Source organism: Melozone crissalis, unplaced genomic scaffold (assembly GCF_028551555.1).
Source record: "Melozone crissalis strain CALT ecotype California unplaced genomic scaffold, PUWL_Pcris_2 ptg000007l_1, whole genome shotgun sequence".
Taxonomy (NCBI): domain Eukaryota; kingdom Metazoa; phylum Chordata; class Aves; order Passeriformes; family Passerellidae; genus Melozone; species Melozone crissalis.
The window spans coordinates 7,418,680-7,444,018 of NW_026535785.1; the positions used below are offsets into that span (position 1 = coordinate 7,418,680).

The following is a 25,339-nucleotide window of genomic DNA, read 5'->3' on the forward strand; positions in this document are numbered from 1 at the left end:
CGCCCCGCACCTCGGCGCCCCGGTACGGCCCCGGGCCTTAGCGCCCGCCCCGGAGCCCAGCACACGTCTACTCACCCCTTGCATCCCTCCCCCTCCATCCCAGCTCATCTGCACACTCCCGCAGCCCCGTGCCCCATGCGAGTCCCCTGTCAGTTCTCTCTGCAGCTGTCCCGGTGCCACCTGCACCGCCCTATCCCCCGTGCCCTCCCCCCGTGCCTCTGCTTTGTCCGAGTCTCCCCAGCCTGGCTTAGTCCTCACGCACCCACCAAATCCCCCTCCCTCCTCCCAGCCGGCCCCTTCCCAGCTGAAACCATCCACCCCTGCCCCAGGTGCTGCCTGAGCACCAGCCCGGGAACACACATGGGAGGCCCCGAAAATTTCTGTCTCCCCTTTCCCTCCTCAGCCCCTCTCAGATACTCCTAAAATCTCCTAGATGCTGATTAGGCCATCCACCTTGCCCTGGGAGGGGCCCCATCTCCCACCCCCCATCCCTGAGGCTCCCGATCCAGGAGATTCACACTCCATGTCCTGGGTGGGCAGTGAGCTGTGCCCAAGCAGCCCAGAGAGGTGGGATGCTGGGCAGGGGGCAAGAAGGGACGCTGGCAGAGTGCTCCATGGAGAGCCAGCTCTGAGCTGTGTCCCTGCAGGACAGGACAGGACACCTCAGCCAGAGTGAGACCTCTGGCTGGTAGTGCCTGTGGCATGGGCACTCTCAGGTGCTGAGTGCCAGCCTGAGCCCTCTGGCCAGGTAGGAATGGGCCACAGGACACTCCCCTGAGAGCCTCGGTGGCATCACCTTCTCTCGTCTCTCTGCCTGGGTACAAATGTGCTGCAAATGTTTGCCAGGAGAAGCCGACGGCTGGGGAACCTGGGGAACGCAGGCTGGAGGCAGGAGCAAGGGGAAAGCTCTCTGCCCACCACTCCATCACATCTGGTAATTGTCCAGGTAATCTGTCAAAAAGAAAATAAAATGGGTTTTACACAAGCTTTGCTTGGCAGTTTGAGCTCAGTATGCCCCACTTCCAGAGTGGCACCACAACACCCCTGGATCCAGGAAGCTCGTCCTGTGCTGCTTCCCCCCTACCCCAGGACGGGGAGATGGAGCCCAGCTGCCCATCTGTGCTCCTGTTCACCTGGGGTGACCCGACCCACCTGGTCCCCTGGAGCAGCCTGGAGCCTCATGGGGCCTGGAGCACCCTGGAGCATCCCAGCGGTGCTCCACAGGGCCTGGAGCACCCCTAACGCCAGAGCAACCTGGGGTCTGGAGATCCTGGATACCGGGGCCCTGACGGAGCCCCCCAGAGCCTGGAGCATCCATCCTGGAAACCTCTGGTGCCAGAGCGTTCCAGTGGAGCCCCCCAGAGCCCGGAGCATCCTTCCCGGATGGCCCGCGGGAGGGCGCGCCGAGCGCCGAGTGCCGAGCACGGAGCGGCCGCTCCCGGGACGGGGAGGGCGGAGGGGCCGGGCCGAGCCCGTGTCCGCCCCGGGTGCGCACGGGGCCGCGGCGGCGGCGGGGCCATGGCGCTGGTGGAGGCGGCGGAGGCGACGGTGCCATGCCGGGTGCAGTACCTGGAGGACGGGGATCCCTTCGCCTTCGGCAGCTTCCCGGAGCCCCGACGAGCCCCGGTTTACGCCGTGGAGGAGGCGCTGGCCCTGGGGGCGCAGCTGCCCGCGCTGCACCGCCTGGTCGGGGCCCCGCTGCCGGTGAGCGGGGACGGGGACGGCGGGGAAGGCACCGTGGGGGGCTCGGGGTGGGGATGGCTGGCTAGGGGGGACCGGGGGGCGAGGGATCGGACGGGGTGTCCCCGGCAGCGCTGCCGGTGTGAGTCACGGCGGGGTTTATGAGCTCCTGCGGGAGATGCCAGCCTCGGCCGGCCCCAATGAGTCGGCGGGAGGAAGAGGATGTGCTGCTCAGAGCATGCAGGAACCCTGGCAGGGGGAAGCAGGATGAGGGCAGGCGTCCATCCCCATGTGGGCTGAGGCAGGCAGCGTGTTCCCCGCCGGCTTCGCACTTCCACGCCGGGAAGCGGGAGCGGAGCGCACCGGCTCCGCCTGGGACCCTCCCCGTGCTGCTTCTCGCTGCGGCACCTGGAGCGTGGGGCGGTGATGGTGGGGGCAGAGAGCCGCCAGCCCCTCATTCACCGCTCCGGCGGCAGCTTTGTCAGCGGAGAGCAGTACGGAAATGCACGCTGAGCAATTTCCTTCAGCTGGGAGGAAGGCAGGAGGCCGAATGTAAAGCGAGGCACCGTGTCTTGTTTGGGTGTCCTCGAGTCTGGCTCGGGCTGGGAAGTGGAGGAGACACGGGAGACAGGGCACCCTCCCTGCCTGTCTCCTGTGGACGTGATGCTCTCGGAGCATCCTTCTCAGGATGGGGACAGGCTTGTTTTCTTCCTCAGGGACGTGGGACCCAGCAGAGTTCGACAATAGCTGAGCATCTCCGTCTTGCAGCACCACAGGAGTGCAGGGAAGGGAGGCAGGAACCCCGGCTGGCTGGGGAGAGCTCTGCTCAGAACTAGAGCGGAGAGATGGAGCAGCAGGAGAGGGAAATTCAGCTCGCTGTGCCCGACACTGAGCTTGCTGGCCTTCCAGGGGAGAGGGGATCACTTTGACACCTTTGCCTGCACCACAAAAAAACCTCCCGTTTATTCCTTTTTTCATTTTTCTTGGAGCAAAGAAGCAGCGTCTCGTGTCGCCGTCATGGGATTTTTAGGCGGTGACTAAAGGGAGTTTGTTTGGGAACAAACAGCTTGGAGACATGACGAATGGAGCAAACTCAAATTTCATGCGTGTGCTGTGCTCCCCGGGCAGGAGCTGGCTGTAACGGGATCGCCAGCCCGGAGCGCTGCCATGGTGGCAGGGGCAGTGGCAGGGGGAGGGGACACTGGACACTGCGTTCCCGAGGGCGGCAGCGCTGCAAGGTCCTGTGCCCAGCAGAAGGGTGTTGATCCTGCGATTTCAGGCTCTGCTCTCTATCTAAGCTCTGGATATTTTTTCCTGTAGTTTCCCTGTATCATCCCACGACCCTTGGTGAAATCGCAGGTAAACTGCCTGGATCTTGCTCTGGGCTTATAAACCAGATTTCTGGATTATATAGGTTATAAACCATGCTGCCTTTACCACACAGCGCTCTCTGAGGCAGCAAGGGCTGCAGAGTGTCCCACCTGACAAGCTGGGATGCTGGCTGGGGTTTGCACGAGCAAATGTGCTCATTGGGAGCCTCCTGCACCGGGATTTACAGCCTGTGGAGTGAGGTCAGTCTCCCAAGGCACCCAGCTCAGTTGAAATTCAGAGCTGGCACCCTTGGAGCCATGCAGATGTCGTTCCCCTGGCATGACCAGCCAAAGCCTCCCCTGGTGCCTTTTGTGCCAGGTAGCACTCAGCTCCATTAGTCACCACCCTAAAATTAGTAAATGAACACTCGGATTTTTCCCAAGGAATTGGCTGTAAAAAAGTTCCACTGGGAATGCCTGGTGCCAGGTTTGGGCAGCATGCCTGGACCTGCAGAGCACTGGAAGAGGGTGCAGCAGCCAGGAGGGAGCTGGGCTATGGTACCCTCATAGTTGGAGGAAGATTGAACCACAGGCACCCAGGGGATGAGCTGCCTTGGGAGAGCAGCTGAGCCCGGCTAAGCAGCTCCCTGTGCTGGGAACAGCTTAGAGATGATGAGCAAGAGGTTTCTGGTGCAAGCATCACTGCCTTGAATAGCCTGTCCTGCCCCATGACACCCTTGGTGCTTCCTCTCCCTGAACAGGACCTGTCACTGATCGCTTTTTCATGCTCTCCGGGAAGTGTGTTTGTGCTTGGAAATACCTTCCTGCTTTGTTTGCTGCTGCTGCATTGTTTGCCTCCAGGCTGATACTATCTTCTCCGATTTCCAGCATTTTTTTAGTACCCTTGGGTGATGCTTGGGCAGGGCGTGGCCATTCTCTGAACCTCTGCAGGCAGGTTTTGACAGGGCAGGTTTTTTTGGCTGTCCTTTAAGTCCCCAAATGCCCCTGCGGCTCCCTAGAGCACTATCTCACCTCTGAATCTGGGGATTTTTCCAAACAATTGCAAAACCCATCAGGCTAGAGCTTTGCATTCTCCTTCCTCCCCCGGAAATCTGGGAAGAGCAAACAGTTCGCTGGCCTCGGTGCCATAAACTTGCTGAGAGCTCTTGTACTCAATAGAGGTGCCGGTGGGGCAATCTCTGTGTGTGAAGTGAGCAATCCCCATCCCACAGCCCTGCTGCCCTCTGTTTCCTAACAGGCTGGAGGAGGGCTTTGGTGAGGGTCTGTGCCCCACTTCACCCCCGGATGGTAGGAGAGCAGTGAGGAGGGGCCAGCAGCAGCACTGAGTGTTGGGGCTCAGCAGCCCCCAGCACTCCCCAGCTCCCAACACCATCCCTGCACGGATCCCAGGAAGGGAACTGCAGCCAGGCAATCATGCCGTGGCTTTTCCAGGACACCAACTGCTGCCTGGCACTGGGCTCCTCCCACTGCCACAGGTCTGTTGGTAAGCAGCAGGAGATCTGTTAATGAGCAATGATTCCAGCTGGAGGAGCTTCCAGAGGGAAGCAAGTTGGCACTTCTGGGCCAGCTCTGGGTGACCTCCAGAGATCCCTCCTGCCCCCATGACAAGGCAGTGGCAGTGTTCTCATCCACTTGCTGCCATCCATCATGCAGGAGTGGACAAGCACCTGAGTGCCCTGGTAAAGGACACCCCTCCTAACCCTGCAGCTAAACTGTGGTGAATGTGCTTGGCTGGGGTTGGGCTTGGGCTTGAGGTTAGGGTTAGGGTTGGGGTGAGTTGGTGGCTGGTGTAACTCTATAAACCATCAGCCCCTGTGTGTTTTGGAAGGAAGAGCAGCAGCTGGTGATGCCAGTGCTTTCTGAACTGTCAGTGCCTTGTGTTTAACTGCTACTATATTTAAATAATTTATTTTTCCTGTAGTTTCCCTACAGCCTTTCTAGAAGAGCTGCAGCGATGCTGAGAAATTGTGGTTACTGCAAAAAAAAAAGTGTTAGAAAGGGGGTAAAAGTGGTAAAAGTGTTTCCTTTGCTGACAGATAAAGAGGATATTTGTTGCCTGGCCTTGGAGCGTGTGGGGATGCTGTGATAGGGGTGAGCAGGAAAATGTTATGCTGTGGTGGAGAGTGTGAGTTCGTCTGTGCATGGATGATGTCTCTGTATTGGAGGTGAGGAAGTTTCCATCACACCCCCATTGAATCCTGGAATGATTTGGATTTGAAGGGACCTTAAAGGGATCATCTTGTTCCACCCCACTGCCATGGGCAGGAACACCTTCCATCAGACCTCTTGTTCCAAGTCCTGTCCAGCCTGGCCTCGAACACTTCCAGGGATGGGGCATTCAACACAGACAGAATCTTTTTCCAGGTTGTGGGTCCTCGTTCCACATCAGGGCTGGCACGAGCATCGTGTCCTCAGCAAGACCCCAGAGCCTCCCTGCGAATGGGTGAAGGACATCCATCCTGCTGCAGGGTGGCTGGGACTCCCAGGAGTCACGGTCTGGATGTGTGAGCGTGGCACACTCTCCTCTCCCAGCTCTGCTTTGCCATCAATCCCCATTGCCCTCAAAGTCTGGCTCATTTTGTAATGGTTTACCAGGCAGGAGACAGATGAATCAGAGCCACCCTGCACTGGGAGCTGTCAGTAACCTGTGACCCCAACTTGCTGTCCCCAGCACCATGACACTGAGACCTCAGCTTGATCCTACAGGGTATAAACCCCCTGTCTGAATAACCCCTGGCCCTGGGGCAGCTGCTGCTCCCTGGTGTGGAAGTGCTGCCCAGGATTTTTGGCAGGGCTGCAGAAGCCTGGGATGGCCTCTCCCCATCCCCAGGGAGGCCCAGGGCTTGGAGCATCCCTAGTGGGAAACGTTCCCAAGCTCACACGGGAAATACACGGGGTCAGGTCCCAGGGGCTCCCCCCACAGCTGGGACATGTCAGCAGCCCCAGAGGAGCTGGGGATGTTAACTCTGGCTTGCTGGGGCTGTGGCAGCCCAGAGAAGGCAAGGCCTTTGTACTGGGGTGGTTTGCTCTTTGCTGACTTAGAGTGCCTGGGTGGATGCAGGGATGTCCAGGAGGATACAGAAATGTCTGGGAGGATGCCCGGGAGTATGCAGGAATTGGCTGGGTGGGTGCAGGGATGTCCAGGTCGATGCAGGGATGCAGGACAGCCTGTCCCAGGGGAGGAATTGAAGCATTCCCCAATGAGCAAACCCTTTGTGGGGTCAGTGTGAGGGACTCACGCTGTCAAGGCAGAGCTGGCAGCCAGGAGTGCCTGCCCAGTGCCAGGTGCTGTGTTGCCAAGCCTGTGTTTGCTGCACATTGCCATGGCTGGCTGGCGTGGCCAGCAATGTCCAACCCAACAACAGTGCCCTGCCAAATTGCCCAGTGAATGACTTCAATTCATGTGTCATTTGACTTTACCCTATGGTATTAAAGTCACACCCACCGTGAATTCATATGTGTGAGCTTGTGCCCAATGCTGGGATTGGGCACAATCAATGCAAGAAGATGGGAATGTCATGGAAAGGAATCCCAGTGAGACACAGGAGCCATACCCAGTATTGCAGTGGGATCTCCAGGGCCACAGTGGGGAAAGGCATTGATGGGAAAGGCAGAGAAGCTGTGACTGTTCCCATCTGAGCTCCTCAGCCACAGCACAGTGCTTGGAGCTTTTGCAATTTGGGGTTGAAATTGAGGTGGGGTTTTAGATGGCTGATGGATCCCCACCTCTCTCCTATTGCTGCTTGCTCTTGTTTGCACAAGAGCAGCTTTAATAATGGGGTTTTATCCCCAGTCCTCAGTTCCTGCCCTGCAGATGTGTTCCTTGGAGATGGGTTGAGCAGGGAGAGGGTGGGGCAAGGGAGTTGCAAGTGCTTTAGGAACAGATCCAGATGTGCAGGGTGCTGGCACTGCCCTCCCTTGCTTCTGTTCATGCCCTGAGGGTGAATTGCCATGTCCCAGAAGACCTGGCTGGGTGCTGTGGGGTGCTGCTGGCTCCAGGGTACCTCAAGGACTTTGTGGGTGCTGTGCACCATGGGTGCTGTGCATGGATTTTCTGGGAAGGTGCCCCTTGCCCCAGCCTTGTCTCAGGGCTGCGCTGATCCAAATTCCGATGGAAGACGCCACGTGGCTCTGGGCTGAGTCAGAGGGTGTGTCAGCCATGGCACATCCCAGGGATTTGCACTGCTTTGGGGGGTCCCTGCCTGGGCTGGGTGCCCAACAGTTCCCTCAGACCCAGTCCCTGCAGGCAGGGGCCGTTTGCCAGCCCTGGGAGGAGATGGATCCTGCCCCAGCTGAGCCCCTGCTGACTACGGGGAGCCCCAGGGAGCCAATCAGCCTCTTGCCATGGTTCCCACCCAGGGATTGCCAAGGAGCTCAGTGCTGGCAGGACCGCCCTCACTCAGCCTTTTCCTGCCTGGGGCTCCATGTTTCTCCACAATCAGCACCCGGCTGAGGCAGAAGGTGCTGGGACATCTCCCTGCAGAGCCAGTGGCTGGGGACAGGTGGGACATGCCACCCCACTGCAGGATGTGTCTGCCAACTGAGTTTGGTGTGAGTGGGAGGGTGACCTGGGAATGCTCTGGGAGCCTGTAGGGCTGTGTTGGGCGTGGGCACTCAGCCTCGCTGTCTGCATCCCCAGCTGGAGGACTGCACGCTGCAGATCTCACCCTCTGGACACTACCTGGACCTTGACTTATCCCTGCTGGAACAGAAAGATGATCTGGAGGGTTTCTATGAGGAGGTCAGGTAGGGCACATGGGGTACCTGAGCCCTGTGGTGACACAGGGACCCACAGGTGTGTGTACACCATGGGCAAGGAGCCAGGGGCTGGGGTGGTCCCTCACAGCACATTTTCCCTCACCTCAGGAAGGGGCGCCGGCCGACGCTGATCCTGCGCACGCAGCTCTCCGTCCGAGTCCACGCCATCATCGGTGAGTCGGGGCTGCTCCCTCCTCCAGCCTGCTCCAGCAGCTCCACTGCCCTGCATGGGGGAGGTCTGGCCCCTGCAGTGAGTTCTGGCCAGGGTTTTGTGATGGAGAGGGCTGCTTCCACCCCATAGCCCCTCCCAGAGATCAGGGGATGTGGTCCTCATGGGGTACCTGCTGGGTTAATCCCCTCCATCCTCAGAGATCAGGACTTTGGCCTCTTGGGCTGGGAGCCCACCACCCACTGCAGTTATTCTGGGTCACTCAGGCAAGCTCTAAATATAGCTGTGAAGACATAAACAAAGGGCTCTTGCGCAGCAGAAAGTGCTGCCATGGTTCAGGCAGCCAGCTCTGAGGTCCTGCAAAATATTCGAGAGTCTCAAGCCTTTTTTTTTGTCTTTGGCAGGAGGAAAACAAGCACTGAGCAGAGTGATGCCAGATGGGCATCAGCTGACTGTGCAGGGCTGCAGCTGAACCATGCAGGAAGGGGCAGGAAGCCCAGGGTCAGGGTCATGGTCGTGCTCTTTGCCCGCAGTTCCCAGGCTCTGTCTAAGCTCTGAGCTCTTCTGCTTTTCCTCCCAGCAGCTCTGCCTTCCCTCCCAGCTCTGACAAGCTGATAAGCAAGTGGAGGAGGCTGCCAGGACACTGTGTTTTACAGGGCATATCTGGAGGACTACTTGGACATCTTGTTTTTGGCTTGTTGCAGCTCTAAGCCTGACCCAAATAAATTGGGATGTGTGGCTAACTCAGTTTTTGCATGTGGGAAGTGCTGGCTCCCAATGGCCTTGGTGTCTTCATGGGGCTTTCCAGCTTCCCAATGCCCTGGCTGCTCCACGCTGGCTCCTGCCTGCAGGCACACCCCCATAAGCACATAGTCTCCACCCCAGTGACAGTCCTGTCCCTGAGCAACCTGTGTCACACTACTGGCTTTCCTAGCCCCATCCTGTGTTTTTTTCCAAAGCCCTGGGGCTGCTGGGAACTCTGGAACCATGGTATGGCTGTGCCCAGGGAGGGATGGCTAAAAGTAGCTCAACCTCTTGCCTGTGTTCCTGTTTAGGTTCTGCAAAGGAAACCAGAGGGGATATTTGTGTTGTTGCTGGTCAGAAAAAGAGGGCAAAAAAAAAGGAAATAGGAAAGTGGGAGGGCTGAAATATGTAGTTGTGGTAGAGCAGCTGCTCCCAGCCACTCTGTCCCACAGCCAGGGCAGTGCTGGGGTGATGGCACGGAGATCAGGATCAGGGTAAGTCAGGATGAGGGGCTTTGCCAGGAAGCCTCAGTTGAGCAGTGAGCCACTCACACCACATCTCTCCTTTCCTCCCAGAGAAGCTGTACAACTCACGGGGGCCCGAGCTGCGGAGGTCACTCTTCTCCCTGAAGCAGCTCTTCCAGGTGAGGGGATGCTGGTGTGGTGGGGGACAGGGGCTCCCCCAGGGCTGGCTGCCACACTGCAGTAACACTTGGCCTTCTCCCCACAGGAGGACAAGGACCTGGTGCCAGAGTTTGTGAACCTGGAGGGGTTGACGTGCCTGATCAAAGTGGGGACAGAGGCTGACCAGAACTACCAGAATTACATCCTCCGGGGTTGGTATTTGGGCACCTCTGGAGCAGGTTCCCTAAAGAAGCAGTGGATGCCCCATCCCTGGAAGTGTTCAAGGCCAGGTTGGATGGGTCTTTTATGCAACCTGGTCTAATGGAAGGTGTCCCTGCCTGTGGCAGGGGAGTTGGAATGGGTCTTTAAGGTCCCTTCCAACCCAAAGCATTCCAGGATTCCGTGCTTGTCCCCAGGGAGGAAGGCTGGCACTCAGGGCGGGTGAGCCACAAAGTCTGCCAGGGCTGCTCTGCCTTCCCAGCAGCCAGACATTGCCCTTGCTGCAGTGATGCTGTGCAGGGGTGGGAATTCCCAACCCCTGCCTGCTGCACCATCAGCCTGCCCACTCTCTGCCTTGCAGCCTTGAGCCAGATCATGCTCTTCGTGGATGGGATGCTGGGTGTCATCAACCACAACGAGACTGTCCAGTGGCTGTACACGCTCTCAGGATGCCCAGTGAGTGCCTGTTGCTCTTGGGGGGCTGTCTGTGCCCTCCACTGCATCCCCTTCCCTGCTTGTGGCTGTCCCCTTGAACCATCCCTCAGAGGATGTGCTTCACTCTCTGCCTCTGGGCCTGGTACCCTGGTACCTTTGCTTGTGTTGGGTCCTGCTCCCAGCCTTCTGGAAGTCACCCAGGATCTGCAGACCTCCCTATCCTGATGTGACCACATTCCCAGGCACAGAGCTGGAGTAAGACACTCCTGCTCCAGGTCCCTTCCCAGTGCCTCTCAGCCATCAGCCTCACAGCTGCAGGTCCCTGGCCCCACGCAAAGCTCCCAGTCCTGGGGCATGGGCACAGCCCCCCACAGTGCCCCAGCAGCACGCTGGCAGGCCCCTGTCACTGCTGCTGTCCCAGCTGCCATCCCTTGTCCCAGTTTCGCCTGGTGGTGAAGATGGCCCTGAAGCTGCTCCTGGTGTTTGTGGAGTACACAGAGCCCAACGCCTTGCTGCTCATCCGTGCCGTCAATGCCGTGGACCAGGCGAGAGGTGAGCGCAGCTCCAGCCTCCTGCGAGGTCCCTGCTGGGGATAGTGTCCCCTCCCAGCCTGCATGTCACCTGTTCATGCCTCTTTTCCCAGGTGCCTGTCCGTGGTCCAACTTAATGGCCATCCTGGACCAGCGCAACGGGGCTGACACGGAGCTGCTGGTGTTCACCATGACACTGATCAACAAGGTCTGTGGGGGTGTCCCCGTGGTGCCACCCTGCTGGGGCTCAGTGTGGGTCACCCCAGTGCCAGCAGCATCCCTCTGATTCTGCCCAGACACTGGCAGCCCTCCCAGACCAGGACACCTTCTATGATGTGACCGACTGCCTGGAGCAGCAGGGCATGGAGCAGGTGGTGCAGCAGTACCTGGGCAGCAAGGGCACCGACCTTGACTTGAAGCAGCAGTTCACAATCTATGAGGTGAGCAGGGCTCCAGCAGGATATGGCTGCCTCCAGCAGGGAGGGTGAGTGCATGGGGTGGCAGGGATGCTGCTGTGCCTGGTGCCATGCCCCTGGTCCCTCCACAGAGTGCTCTCAAGCTGGAGGATGATGTGGAAGAGCCGCCCTCAGGGGGACGCAAAGAGCGGAGGAGGACAGATGAGGGCCGGCGTGGGTGGCGATCCCAGGGCGGCTCCCAGGATCCCAGTGCTGATGCCCAGCCACTGCTGGGGTCTCCTGACACTCCAAAGGAGCCTCCAGCTGAGGACACCCCGCCTATCCCTGCACCAAGCAGCCCAGCAGAGTAAGTGCAGCTGGAGGTGGTCTGTGGTGGGGATGCTTCTGGGATGGTGAAGACACCGAGATACTGCATAAACAGCACTTGGACCCATTGCTGGTGCCAGGGTGGAGAGCAGTGCTGTGGGACCTGCTCTCAGTCCCTGTCAACTCCTTCCAGACCCTGTCCCACCAGCATCTACAACAGCACATCCAGCGTGCGGCTGGCCCTGGCCTCCCCCCCGGCTGAGACGGAGCAGCCCCCGGGCCCAGGAGAGCGCAGCGTCTACAAGTAAGGAGCCAGGAGGGGCTGGGGGCATGGAGGTGCCCAGGGCAGCAGGGTGGGCTCCCAGGAGCGTGAGGTGTGTCCATCCCAGGGCACACTCTGCCTTTCCCTGGGGGGAAACAGTCTGGGAGGGCACTGGAGCTGGAGAGATGTATGAGGGGGCAGCAGGTATCAAAGGGTCCAGCCAGGGGCTCCAAGGCATCCTTTGGGCATGCACAGCTCTGCTCCAGCTCCCCATTCTCCTCTCTGCCCAAGCTTGCCCTCTCCTCTGCCCACTCTTTCTGTCTTTCCTTTTGCAGGCTGCACCAAACTGCCCCTGTCTGGTAAGTGCCTGGCTCTGCACGTGCATGCTCCCTCCCAGCATGATCATAGAATCATAACATCCTGGAATAGTTTGGGTTGAAAGGGACCTTAAAAATCATCTAGTTCCAATGCTTCCACTAGATTGCTCAAAGCCTGATCTTACAGGGATGGGGCATCCACAGCTTCTCTGGGCAACCTATGCCAGTGTCTCACCACCATTTCAGGGAAGAATTTCCTCCTAAAATCCAATTTAAACCTACTCTCTTTCAGCTTAATGTCCTATTAATTCTCCCTTGCCCTATCCTCTGATGCTCTGGGGGAGCAGTCACTTGCACTCACCTTGCTGCCCCCATCCCTTGCCTCTCCCGTTCAAGTCCTACCTGTGAGACCCCAACCCCCTCCCTCATCACCTCACAGGATGTGGCACGCTCTGATCCCTGCTTTGGGGTGAGGTGTCCTTGCTGGGGGTGGCACAGCCCGCTCCAGGTGATGGACAATGTCCCATCTCTCCAGCACCCGATGCCACGTGGTGCCTGGGCCAGAGGGGATTGCCAGGGCTCTCCTGGCCCCCTGTGAACCCTGGGGCCATGGGGCAAGGGTTCCATGCTGGAGGGCTGCCAGGTGGGTGTGTGCAGGATGCACGAGCCCCAGGGGACTGCCAGCAGTGGGGGCTAACCCCTGTTTTCCCTCAGGCGGGAGGAGGCCCCCTCCTTGCATGAGGACAAGCCTATTTTGAAGAAGTTTGAGTAAGTAGAGGCATGCGTGTGTCTCCAGGCATGCGCTTCCTTGGAGTGGTACCTGGCTGGAGGTATCTGGGCTCTGGCCACACAGGGCATGAGGAGCAGGACCATGCCCTCAAGTTTCTGCCTTGGTGCCCTCCTGGGTTTTGCAGCTTTTGGATGAGGGTTGCAGTGAGCACCAGGTCTGTTGGGACCAACTGGTGACAGCAGCACCCTGTTGGCACAGCCGTGGGGCCATCACCTCTCTCTGCAGGGCTCAGAGGAGGGTGAATCCTTGGTGTCCCTAATGTGGTGTGGCCAGCACAGGGGGTTTCTGTGCTGTGGGACTGGCTGTGCAGTGTGGCATGGCGTGGTTTGCTGGTTGTCCCTATTGTCCCCATCCCTGCTTTGCTTTTGGCCAACATCCACCCCATCTTGCAGAGCTCGTTTTTTGGAGAACCTGGCTGCAGCCCAGAAGGAGAAGATCTCTTCCATGGCCAAGGGACGGCTCGATATCCTCAGTGATACTACACTGGAGCATCCTACTGCTCTTGCATGGGAAAGAGACCACGGCACCTCTGACCCCAGGGTGGAGCCACCCAGCATAAGTAGGTGCTGCCAGGGTGTGTGTTCCCAGCTCATCTGGGTCCCTGGGTGGGGATTAGTGGCCCCTCAGTCCCCATCCCATCCCTGCATCTGTGATACACAGAGCCTTGGAGGAGATGGTTGTACCTCCTTGCTCAAAAAGCTGGCATCTGAGCACACCTCACTGCAGAGCAGGACTCCAACTCTGCATTGAGCCAGCACTACCTGCCCCCTCCAAGCAGATTATTCCAGCTTCTTCCTCTCTCCCTGCAGGGTCTCATTTGCCTCGATCTGACATCACTGACTCCTGCAGCACCATCTCCTCTGACACCAAGTTTATGCTGGACATGCTCTATGCCAAGGGCTCCTCAGAGTCGGGGAGGGAGAAGGTGCTCCATGAAATGCCTTTATCCCCCCAGATCCAGGGTGAGGTGGAGATGGACACCAAGGGAAGCAGCAGCCAGGAGCAGGAGAGTGCCCGGCCCTGTGGCAGGGCTCCAGACGGGCCAGTAGCCAGTGCCCATGCCAAGCTGGTACGTGCCATGTCCAGCATAGATGATGAGACCCACACACAGAAGCTGGAGAACACTGGAATGATGCCCATCAAAAAGGACACAGAGCTGACATGGGAGCGCCTGGAGACCGTCCCCGTGCAGCTGAAGATCAAGGACATGGACTTCACTGACTTGGGGGATGAAGAAGATTTTGACATCCTGGACACGGGGCCAATGACCAACGGATCTTTCCTCCATCCTGGCATTGAAGCAATGAGTGCTGGAACATTCATGGCTCCCCCTCCACCTCCTGCCCTCCCTGGTTGCCCACCACCTCCACCTCCTGCCCTCCCTGGCTGCCCACCACCTCCGCCACCTCCACCTCCTGCCATCCCTGGCTGCCCACCCCCACCGGGGCTGCCAGGTCCCTCAACAACAGATGGCCCCTCCGAGGCCAAGAAGAAGAGGACAGTGAAGCTCTTCTGGAAGGAGCTGAAGCAGCTGGATGGGACTGTGGGAAGTGGCAGGTTTGGCCAGGGGACACTTTGGGCATCCCTGCAGAATGTCGAGGTCAATACTGCGAAACTGGAGCATCTCTTTGAGTCACGGTCAAAGGAAGCGCCAACCTCAAAGGTACCAGTGGGCACCCATTGGCCGAGGGGCACTGAGGGGTGGGAGGAAGGCTGTGAGTTCCTGTGGGGATCCTGTTACCCCTATCCTATCTCAAGGATGGGCACCAGAAGCCTGGAGGCTCAGTGGGAATGATTATCGGCAATGCACAGATTTGGTTTGGCTCACTGCCTGGTCTGTGCTTGGTTCCCTGTGTTCATAAGTTCATGAAGGTGAGGCCTTTGCCTGGCTGTCCCCACCCATCCTGTCCTCTTTGCAGAAAGCCATTGATGGGAAGAAGGTGGTGGTGGTGTTGGACCCCAAGAGGAGCAACGCCATCAACATTGGCCTCACTGTGCTGCCACCCGTCCATATAATCAAGACAGCCGTGCTCAACTTTGACGAGTTTGCAGTCAGTAAGGAAGGGATTGAGGTGAGCACAAGAGAAGCAGGCTCAGCTCCTCTGAGGTCTCAGCAGATCATTTCCCCAGGCTAGGAGACATCCATGCCATGATGCCTGGGGTGACACACCCTATGTATGTCGTCTGACATATCCCTCTCCCTGCTCCAGAAAATCCTAACCATGGTCCCAACTGAGGAGGAAAAACAGAAGATCCAGGAGGCCCAGTTGGCCAATCCTGATGTGCCTTTGGGCTCTGCAGAGCAGTTCCTGCTCTCCCTGTCTTCCATCAGTGACCTCACGGCCAGGCTCCAGCTCTGGGCCTTCAAGCTGGACTACGAGAGCCTGGAGCAGGTAGGGAGCCATGTACCCCATCTCCCCTCTGCCCTCCCACTGCTGACACCCCAGCAGTGCTAAGCACTGAGCCAAGCATGTTTCTGGTGAGGACCAGTCATATCCAAACATGGGAGGTGCCCCAGCATGGCTGGGGATGGGCTGCAGACCTCCAAGGCAAGCAAGGGCTTGGATTGATCAGGAGGTGCTTGTCCTCGTGGGTGAATGCTGAAGCTCCCAAGGGAGAGGGTGGCCAAGGGATCTCACCTGCTTCTCCCTCACCCAGGAGATCGCAGAGCCGCTCTTTGATCTGAAGGTAGGCATGGAGCAGCTGGCCAGAAATCACACATTCAAGTGCGTCTTGGCCACGCTGCTGGCGATGGGCAACTTCTTGAATGGTTCCCAGGTGAGGAGCAGGGTGAGGACCAGCCATGGTTTGTGGGCACCTAGAAGGGTCTGTGGGGAGCTGGGAGGTGCTGGTGGGGATGCAGTAGATCTGCAGACTGGAGGTCTGCTGGATTAGAGACGAGAGTCCCTGCTGAGTCCATTGGGTTTCAGAGCAGAGGCTTTGAGCTCGGCTACCTGGCAAAGGTCTCAGAAGTGAAGGACACAGTGCACCGGCAGTCCCTGCTCTACCATCTCTGCCAGATGGTGGTAGAGAAGTTCCCAGAAACCACTGACCTCTACTCAGAAATCGCCTCCATCACCCGCTCCGCCAAGGTGAGGCAAGGCAGGTGACACCCGGGCAGACGGAGGGTGTGGGTCCTGTGGCTGCCCGGCTACACCAGCATGGCCAAGGACTGACGCCTCACTCTTCCAGATTGACTTTGAAGAGCTGGCCAACAGCCTGGTGCAGCTGGAACGGAGGTGCAGGGCCTCCTGGCACAACCTGAAGGTGATTGCCAAGCATGAGACCAAGCCAGTGCTGAAGACCAAGCTGACAGAGTTCCTCAAGGACAGCACCCAGCGCATCATCGTCCTGAAGGTGGTGCACAGGCGTGTCCTCAACAGGTTGGTGGCTTGGAGACACGGCAGGAACCTTGCAGTCCTGTTGGTGGCCCTCCGTGACTGATGTTCCCGTAGGTTTCACTCCTTCCTGCTGTACCTGGGCTACCCAGCGAGCGCGGTGCGGGATGTGAAGGTGACATCCATCTGCAAACTGCTGCAGGAGTTCGCCCTGGAGTACCGCACCTGCTGGGAGCGCGTGCTGCTGCAGCAGAAGAAACGCGCCGCCCACCGCGAGCGCAACAAAACCCGGGGCCGGCTCATCACCGAGGTACGGGGACACTCGCCTGGGTGCCACCAGGAGGTGATGCCCCCCGTGTCCCCAACACCAACCTCTCCTCCCATTGCAGACTGAGAAATTCTCCGGCATTGCCGAGGCCGTTCTGCCGCCTGCCGTGGTGTCCAGCAGCCCCAGGGAGCAGATGGAAGCGGGTCACGAGTGCATGAAGATTGTGCTGACCTCCCCCACAGATATCCCTGCCCGCCGCAGCCGAGCCAGCCAGGGTAGGAGCGGGATGGCAGAGGAACTCGAGACATGCCCAGCTGGCTGGGAGCAACTGGTGCCAGCATCCTCATTGTCCCCATGCAGGAACAGGGCATGGCACCCCGACCCACGGCTCTCCAGCCCAGGAGGATGTTCCCAGCTCACCTGATGATGCTTCAGATGAAATCATGGACCAGCTGGTGAAATCAGTGACACACAATCCCAACCCCCGACCCTGCCCCAACAAGGAGCGCAGGAGGTCCCGAGGCAATAGGAAGTCTTGTAAGTCCCATCCCTGTGTCCTTATGCCCTGTTCCATCTCTGTTCCATGTTTTGTTCCTGTACACTGTCCCATCTCCATGGCCCTGTCCCATGTCTGTGTCCCTGCTCAGATGCTTTTTCCCAGCTCTGTATCCCTGTCCCCTTACCCTTTCCCATCTCTTTGTTGCCATGCCCTGTCCCATCTCTCTTCCCAGGCTCTGCCCAATCCCCATACTCCTTTTCCTCTCTGTCCCCGTCACTGTCTTGTTCCATCTCCATGTCTCTGTGCTCTGTCCCCTGTCCTTTGTGTCCTTGTTCCTATGCCCTGTCTGGCTCCTTCCCCATGGGCCACCCATGACCTGCCATGCTGAGCCCACCAGACAGGATGTACCCTGAGACCAGTCCATGCCAGTGCACCCCATTACCCTGTCCCTGCCTGAGCAGGCCCCCATGTGTGGGGACTCTGGCAGCCAGTGCTGCTCGCGCTGGCAGTGCCACACTCTGCTCTTCCCGCAGTGCGGCGGACGCTGAAGAGCGGCCTCACCGAAGAGCTGGTGCAGGCCCTGGGCCTGGGGCGGGTGCCTGGCATGGAGATTTGAGGGGGCTCTGGCTGCTCCCCACTGCCAGCAGCCCCGGGGCAGGACATGGTGGCAGCCCCTGTGGTCCTAGGAAAGGCACACTCTGCACCTTTGGCCTCGCCTCACTTTTCCCTGCTGGCCTCCAGCTCCCAGAGGCGCAGGGAGCAGAATGGCAGTGATGCCCAGAGCTGCTCCATGGCGACCGGGATGGAGGATGCTCAGCACTTGTGCTTGGAGGCTCGAGGTTCACCTTCTCCACAGTATTAGAGTGGTCAAGGGGCTGGACTCAGACCCCCTCTGGGAACTGGGTCTGGCCCACAGCTGCTGTGGTAATAAAATGATCTGATATGCTGCCAGCATCCCTTATTCCTGTACCTGAGAGGCCAGAATGATGTGGTACTCCCTCCCTGGCCAAGCCAGTATCCCTTCTCCTGCAACCCCAGCCTTGCTGCCTGGGGCAAGCACTCAGCCAGCCCTGTGGCTTGTAGGCACCACTGTCCCTCTGGGAACAGCATGATCCCCTCTGTACTGGGACAGCTGGGGGACTTTTCCAGAAGGAGCAAGGACTGCTGCCAGTCTCAAGGCTGCACGCTCAAGGACAGGAGCAGTGGCTCGAGCACAAGGCCACAGCACAGTAAAATTGTCTCACACTTTACCTCTCCTTTACAAACCTCTCCTGGGGGGTTTAGCCAGACCCACACCTGAGTCAGAGGCAGGGTGGTTGTTCCCCTCTAGGAGCAGGTCCAGAGCACAGCAGCCATGTGTCCCCCAGCTGCAAGCCTCGGAAATACCGGTGCTTGGCAAAGACAGGCTGCCTGTTCCTGTAAATGCACCAAGGACAGCATCTTCCTGTCCCCATGGGAGCCTGGGAGATGTTCCTGCCACCTCCTGTCCCAGTGTGGCTCATGCCATGCCAGACACAGATTAAACCCCACACTGGGTGTGATGCTCCTCGCAGTGGGTACTATTTCTCAGCATCCCCCTTTGCCAGTGCTCTGGGCACTCTCACCTGTGGTAGAGGCATTTGGGAATGGTGTCACATCATCCATCATGACAGCTCCACCTCGGCGCTGCCCTGGCGCTGCCTCCAGCCCTGAATCCCGCACAGCAGGTCCCTGTGGCCTTCAAGGAATGAAGAAAAACTCCACGGGGCAGGGCAGCTTTTTCCTCCTGGCTATCTCTGCCCAGGGTTGTTCCTCTCCCACGAGGCTGGACATGCCAGCCTGCCCCGGTTTGCAGTGTCTGAGATCTTCCTAAGTGGCCCTGAAAGCATCAAGATGCCACACTGAGGAGCTGCAAGTGTCCCAGAAGTGCCTCAAGATATGTTCTGGCTTTCCTGGCCTCTGGGTGCTTGACTTGGGGCTGCAAAGAGAGGACAAAGAGGTTATGTCAGGTAACAATGAGCCACAGGAGGAAGGAGAAGGGGCTGAGAAAGCATCTTCCTGACCCCCTGCACCTACTCCAGGTACCTAAAATGACATTGCATGTGTCACATCCCCAGGATTGTTACTCCTGAGGGCTTGCTGGGGAAAACTGAGGCAGGGTGCAGGGGACTGTGTTTGGGTTTTTCCACCTTTTTTTTCTTTTCAGCCTTGGTGTTATTTCCAGGATTCCCAGCCTGGCCCTGGACACACGCTGCCCTTGAGCGGCGCCTGAAGTGCTTGGCTTGGCCTCAGCACAAGTCATTTATGACAAAAATATGACCAGCAGGGGTGACCCCTGAGAAGGAGAGGGGGTGGCAGGATGCTGGAGGCACCTTTGCGAGATGAGGGGGTTTGGGGCAGTCAGACGAGGCTTGGTGAGGACCTGGGACACACGTGGCCTCAGGCAGCATCAACAGCGATGGGCTTGGGGTGCTGCACCCCCAGTGGACTTCTCGCGGTGGGATGAAGTGACCCTGCCAGGGCACCCCATGGCACCCAGCATCTCCATTCCTTCCTCCATCCCCATCCGTGCCTCCATCCCTTCGTGGCTCCTGCCCAGCCGGCCCGGGACCACGAGCTGTGCCTTGCTGCCACGAGGGGGCACGGTGGCCACACGCAGGCGAGGCCACCCTAAGGGACGCTTCCCGTCCCGAAAGGATGCCCCGTGTCCCGCCGCTCTTCAGCGGCTCGCCAACAGCAATGGGCTTCATGTCGTTGTTCTCCCCCGGCTGGCAGCCGGCGGGGCTGCACCCTGCTCCCCCGCCCAGAGACACAGCCTGCCGCTTTCATGTCTCCTGTTCAATGACAGCCGCGTCCTTGGTCCGGGCTGTTTGTCTGGCCGGCGGGGACAGGCTCCTGTCCCCTGTGATCAGCTGTGTCTCCAGGCTTGTCCCTGGCCCTCATCCTGCCCTGGCCCCGTTCCAGGCAGCGGGGAGAAGCAGGGGACAGCAGGAATGAGCCTGGCTCCCCTTTATGTTGCATTTCTGCTCTTCTGTAGCTTCCATCCTCACTGTGATAGATATTCCCTGCCTTCTCCATTCCAGCTTTTCCATGGGACTGTCCCAGCACAGGATCCTGTTTGCTGCCACACTCTGAGGTCGGCTCCAGCTTCATGCTCCATGGGCATGTCCCCAGTGCCACCCCCAAGCTCAGGGTGGGGGATTGCCCGTGGTCCTGGCCTCGTGGTTGCCATGAAGCCCCACCACCTTGTGTGGGAAGCACAATCCCCATCAGTGACAGCACAACCTTTCTCTTCCCAGGTCAGAGCCATCTCAAACACTTCTTGCAAATACTGGTGCACTCTGGCCACCTCCCAGAAGCATTGTGATCATCTACCCCCCTCACCAAAATTCCTCCACCTGCCTCAGCTGGAGGACACCTACTCCACTTCCTGGCCTCAGCCCTCTTAAGCAACTTCAGGCTGACAACATGCTCCATTCTGCAACCACCTTCCCCAGCAGGATGGAGGCGTGGAATGGGAACCAGGTCACAGCTGCTGTGACCTACTGCCACCTTCCCTAGGAGCAGAGGGAGCAGAATGTCACCTGGCCCAGTCAGCTTCCCCTGGCATCTGTCCTGTGACCAAGGGGGAGACACATTTCCCCTGTCCCCATCACTCCAGTGTTGAGATACAGACACTGAGATGGGCAGAAATGGGAGATGGGAGGCTGGTGTTGTGCTGGCAAAGGAAGCCTGGCATGGTACCACACAAGACCCAGGAGAACACTAAATAATAGAGGAGATGGAATCCCTGTTCCACAGCCACACTGAAGGAGTGAGGTCCCTGCAGCCCAAAATCAGCTCTGTTTTGGGGAACTGTGGTGCAGAAAGCCTGGCTGCCAAAGGCTGTGCAGGCACAGTGACACAAGGTCCTGGCCAGGGCAGAAGGTGGAACCACCCAAAGCCATGAATGTGTCTGGAAACTGAGCTGTGTTTTGTAAATACCTGGGGATCATGTGCAACCTGAAAAAACAAGTCAGAGGCAGGAATGTTCCAAAGACAAGGGGGTCTGGAAAGAGCCAGACCCAGGGGCAGTGCTTGGCTGGATGCTCCGTGCTGCCAGCAAGGCTCTCCTGGGGAGCAGCCCTGGTACTCTGCAAAGGAGCTGCTCCAGCCACAGCACCCCAGGAGCAAGGAGGTCCTGCCCAGCTGCTGGGGAAAGCTTTGACCTGTGCCCACCATCCAGCTCAGGTGTGTGGAAACACCCTACAGATGGAGGATCAAAGCCTGGGTCTCAGGCTGATTCCATCAACATGGCACCAAATGCAGCAGACAATGAGCACCAGTGGTCACCTGTGATTTACAGCTTCAAAATATAAGGAAAGATCAAAAAAAGTCCTTTGTCAATTAAGCTGGAAGCAAGGAATGGAAAATGCTGGGGAAGAAGAGGAAGAAGATCCCAGAACAAAGAGCTAAGGTGGCTCCATGGAGGCTGTGGCTGAGGTTGGCTGTGCCATGACAAGTGCCTCCAGGCTGGGATTTTTTAGACTCGGTTTCCCCTGCCTTAGGTTTGGGAAAGGATCACAGGGATGCTGGGTGCAGGAAAGGCTTTCCTGGAGGTGAACCTGGCTTAGCTGAATCACAGCCACCTGAGGATCTGTGCTCCCCACAGAAGAATGCCACAATAGCGAGTTAATGTGAGTATAACACAATAAGAGTTCCCACTAGAGCAGCAAAGTTCAACCACAACCAAGACAACTGCACAAAGTTCAGTAGTGGGACACAAATATTTGGTGCCAGGAGTAATTAATCACTGTTCTTTGCAAGATGCTTTGGGGCAAAATGAGAGTTAAATTCCAGGTGGTGCAACAGCCTTTGTCACCCCTGAACTGTCTCCAGCCCCAGATGCCAATGGGCTCCAGTGTCTCACGTCCTCACCATGAAGGATGAACCCCTGTCCATTCAAGGGCACTTTGAGGACATTGTGTGGGAGACAAGGAGCCCCCCTGTGCTTTAGTGCAGCATCCCCTTTCCTGTAGGCTTGACAGTCCATGGTGGGTACCCAGCCCTCAAGTGACATTGAAGGAGGCTTCAGTCCCATGGTCCCCTCTCCTGAGACAGCTGCTCCCAGGCAAGGACTGTACCTCATGGCATTTGTGAGGAAGCAAGAGCTGGCACAAATATCCATCAGCACTGAACAGGCAAAAGTGGTCTGTTAGACGCTTGCCTGGGTGGCGTTTCCTGAGGAGATAATAGCCCTGGAAGAAGGACTTGCTGTTTTGGAGAAGATTAAGTACCTGTGGCAGCAGCATGCGGATGAATCACAACCCTCATGGGCTTAGAGACCCTGGAAATGGCTTATGGCACTTTGAAAACAATGTCATGAATCTTCTGCAGATCAGATTAGGGAGTGGAACAATTATCTCAAAACCTGTTAGTCATGGGAGGCTCCAGGAGCTGGAGGAACAGCCTAGGGCAAGGGGAGCACTAGGAAGATGTGGTTTGTGTGTCCTCCCTCCCAGGGACCTGCTTGAGCAGCCCCAGGAAAGGTGTGGGAGGTGGCTGTGGTTGAACCAGCCCTGCTTCCCCTGTGAAAGGTGAGCTGTAATTAGCAGAACGGGTACGGAAGAGCTCAAGTAGGTCAAAAGGTAATGGGGCTATCACGGCATTTCCCAACAGCACGGCGCGGCTGGGAGGCACCCTCGGGGTTGGGCAATGGGCAGATGAACAAGGCCAGGCACTGTCTTCAAGGGAAGAGCCACCAGTCCCCCTGACTGCACACCAGCCTTCTGGGGGAAAGCTGAGGAGCAGCCAGAGACAGCAAATGGTGCTGCTGGTTCAGCCCCACCACATGGGGCCTGAGGTGAGAAAAACCACAGAAAGGCCTGACTGGTGTGACAAAGAGCAGCACAGTTATCTACAAACCCATCTGAGGTGTCCCACAAGATGGGCATCCTGAGACCATGTGTGAGGAGATCTGGAAGGGATGGATGGATGGATGGATGGATGGATGGATGGATGGATGGACGGACGGATGGACGGACGGATGGACATCCAATTCAGCTCTCAAGGGGTTGTGGAAATTCATGTTGCAATTTGGGAATGGCCACGTCTACCCTCTGTGAAATACAGACATGAGTACAAACTCTACATTCTGTCTGTCCCTGCAAAGCACCATATCCCTGATTTCACTCCTTTGCATGCCCCAGCACTTCCAGCTTGGCCAGCACAGTGAGGGATGGCCTCTCATGGAAAATAGCCTTTCTCCCACAGCATTTTTCAAGCCCTGGTGAAGTGATGTGTGGTGAGGTTTAACCAGGTCCTCTTCAGAGCCCAAGTTCCCTGAGGCTCTACTTTGTGGTCACCTCTTATTGTTTTCACCAGGTTCAGTAGCCCAGGGCTGCAAGCAAGCAGATTCCTGTGGGAGAGCCCGCGGCCATGCTGTTGGGAGCATCCCTCCTCCTCCTCTACCTTGCCGGCTTCCCAACATTCCCTTGAGCACTTCAAACTCAGCTGGGTGACACCACCACACCCCAGCCAAACCACCCCAGCCTGTTCCACGCTGTACTTCTGCAGCTGTTGCCATCCCCGCTGATGAAATGTGGTTTTCTGCCAGTACCAGGGAGGCTGTTTCCAATAAGGATGGCACAGGCATCCCTGGCACGTGCTGCCACCACCACAGGGCTCGGGGGTCTGGTGGGGTGGCCAGCACAGCTGGCAGGGCCTGGCTCCACCAGGGAGGGAGAGGTGTTGGTGATGGCACGCGAGAGCCCAGAGAGTGCCGAGAGTCAGGCCCACGGCAGGGACGCACGAAGGATCACCGCGTACGGAGACTTGGTGAAATATTAAAGCAGGTGCTTAATAAAGCGAGCCCAGCGGCAGCAATTACCCTGTGTAATTAACCTGGGAAGGAGAGGACTTTGTCCCCCAGCCAGGTGGTGCAGGGAGCTCCTGCCAGCAGCTGCTGGAGGTGGCACGGACCTGGCACCCAGCACTGCATGGCAGGGCTTCCCCAGGCTTTGCTGGGGCAAGCCAGGACCTGAGCTCCCAGCATGGCTCACCCTGCTGCAGCCCCAGAATCACACCAGGTACGTGAGTGGCAGAGCACTGCCTGCTTTGGGTGTGAGAAATGGTTTGGGATCCCCCTGGAGTCATTGTCCCCAAGTCACAGGGAGCAGCTGGGAGAGATTCACACCTCACCTGCCTGCTCTGGGCACTGAGGAACTGCGCATGGCTGGCCAAGGCAGCAGGAGCTGGGCAGCCACTGCTCCTCTGGTGCTCCCCAGCAGGGCCTGAGGGCACTGCCCTGTGCAGGGGGACCCGATCGAGGGCTGGCCCTGATGGTGGCCATGCCCTGTGCTCCCCTGTCCCACGGGGCGTGGGTGCTGGTGGCACTGGTTCTGGCTCGGGCAGCCCCCCTCCTGCCAAGCCTCCCTGGATGCCATGGCACTTCCTGCCAGGAAGCTCTGCCTGAGCCAAGCTGTGCCAGGCCAAACCAAGCCGAGCTGAGCTAAGTTGAACCAAGCTGAGCTGAACTGTGCTTACCTAGGTGGCAAGATGTGCTGAGCTGTGCCAAACCAAGCTGAGCTGAGCTGTGCTGTAAGTGCTGCATAACCAACCGAGTTGAACAATGCTGGACTGAGATGAGATGAGATGAGATGAGATGAGATGAGATGAGATGAGATGAGTTGAGCTGAGCTGCACTGAGCCAATCTGTGCCAAATCAAGCTGAACTATGCCTACCTAGGTACCATGATGTCCTAAGCCGTGCTGAGCTGAGTCATGCTGAGCCATGTCAAGCTCTGCTGAGTTAAGCTGTGCCTATTTAGGCAGCATGATGTCTCAAGACGTGCTGAGCCAAGCCAAGCTAAGCTGTGTCAAGCTGAGCTGTGCCTGCCTAGGTGGTGCCTTGTCCTGAGTTGTGCCAAGATGAGCTGAGCTGTCCTGTACATGGTATGACATCCCAAGCTGTGCTAAGCCAGGCTGAACTGAGCTGAGTCTACCTGAGTGTCCTGACTGTCCTGAGCTGAGATGAATTGCACCTATCTAGGTGGCAGAATGTTCTGAGTCGAACCGAGCTGTGCCAAGCTGAACCATGCCTACTGAGGTGCCACAATGTACAGGGCAGGGCTCAGCTGAGCTGAGCTGGGCCAAGCCAAGCTGCGCCAAGCTGAATTGTGCCTTAAATGGGTGGCATCACATCCCAAGCAGGACTGAGCTATGCCAAGCTGAGCTGAATTGTGCCTACTGAGGTGGCGCAATGTCATGTGCTCAGCTGGGCCAAGCCAAGCCAAGTCAAGCCAAACTGTGACTATCTGGCACATCATCATCTCCTGGTCTATGCTGAGCTGAGCTGTGCAAATTGAGGTGGCATGGTGTCCTGAGCTGTTCTGAGCTGAGCTGTGCCAAGCTGGACCAAGCTGAATTGTGCCTACTTAGGTGGCAAAATGTCCTGAGCAGGACTGAGCTGAGCTGAGCTGTGCTGACCGAGATGAGCCATGTCTACTGAGCTGGCAAAATGCCCCAAGCTGTGCTGAACTGAATCTACTTGAGTGGCATCATGGACCCTAGCTGAGCTGAGCTGAGCTGAGCCATGCCAGACTAAGCAACACTGAACACACCTACCTAGGCAGCAGAATATCCTGAGCAGCACTGAGCCAAGCCAAACCGTGCCGAGCCGAGCCGCGCCTACCCAG

The 25,339-nt window shown here is 58.0% G+C and overlaps 1 protein-coding gene across 2 annotated transcripts; it reads left to right on the plus strand.

Annotated features, from left to right (window-relative positions):
• Positions 1–1,518: 1,518 nt before the first annotated feature.
• FHOD1 (formin homology 2 domain containing 1) lies at positions 1,519–17,603 on the plus strand. Of its 2 annotated transcripts, none has more exons than XM_054296246.1 (22): positions 1,519–1,704; positions 7,651–7,757; positions 7,878–7,942; positions 9,258–9,325; positions 9,412–9,517; positions 9,886–9,980; positions 10,400–10,511; positions 10,603–10,697; positions 10,786–10,929; positions 11,037–11,251; positions 11,405–11,515; positions 12,973–13,139; positions 13,390–14,243; positions 14,500–14,652; positions 14,791–14,973; positions 15,239–15,358; positions 15,511–15,672; positions 15,773–15,963; positions 16,036–16,228; positions 16,308–16,461; positions 16,547–16,723; positions 17,219–17,603. In XM_054296246.1, exons 1-22 carry the CDS (start codon positions 1,519–1,521, stop codon positions 17,299–17,301), a joined length of 3,741 nt encoding a protein of 1,246 aa, XP_054152221.1. In that variant the 3' UTR covers positions 17,302–17,603. The 2 variants fall into 2 exon arrangements, with proteins under 2 accessions (XP_054152221.1, XP_054152222.1); XM_054296247.1 differs by lacking the exon at positions 1,519–1,704 and adding an exon at positions 7,450–7,513.
• Positions 17,604–25,339: the final 7,736 nt, after the last annotated feature.

What these genes read in the sequence shown, in the direction of transcription:
- FHOD1 (XM_054296246.1), top strand. Translation starts at nt 1,519, where the DNA reads ATGGCGCTGGTGGAGGCGGCGGAGGCGACGGTGCCATGCCGGGTGCAG. An exon ending in TGGTCGGGGCCCCGCTGCCG is followed by an intron (nt 1,705 to 7,650) that starts GTGAGCGGGGAC and finishes CTGCATCCCCAG; the next exon opens with CTGGAGGACTGCACGCTGCA. An exon ending in CCATCACCCGCTCCGCCAAG is followed by an intron (nt 15,673 to 15,772) that starts GTGAGGCAAGGC and finishes TCACTCTTCCAG; the next exon opens with ATTGACTTTGAAGAGCTGGC.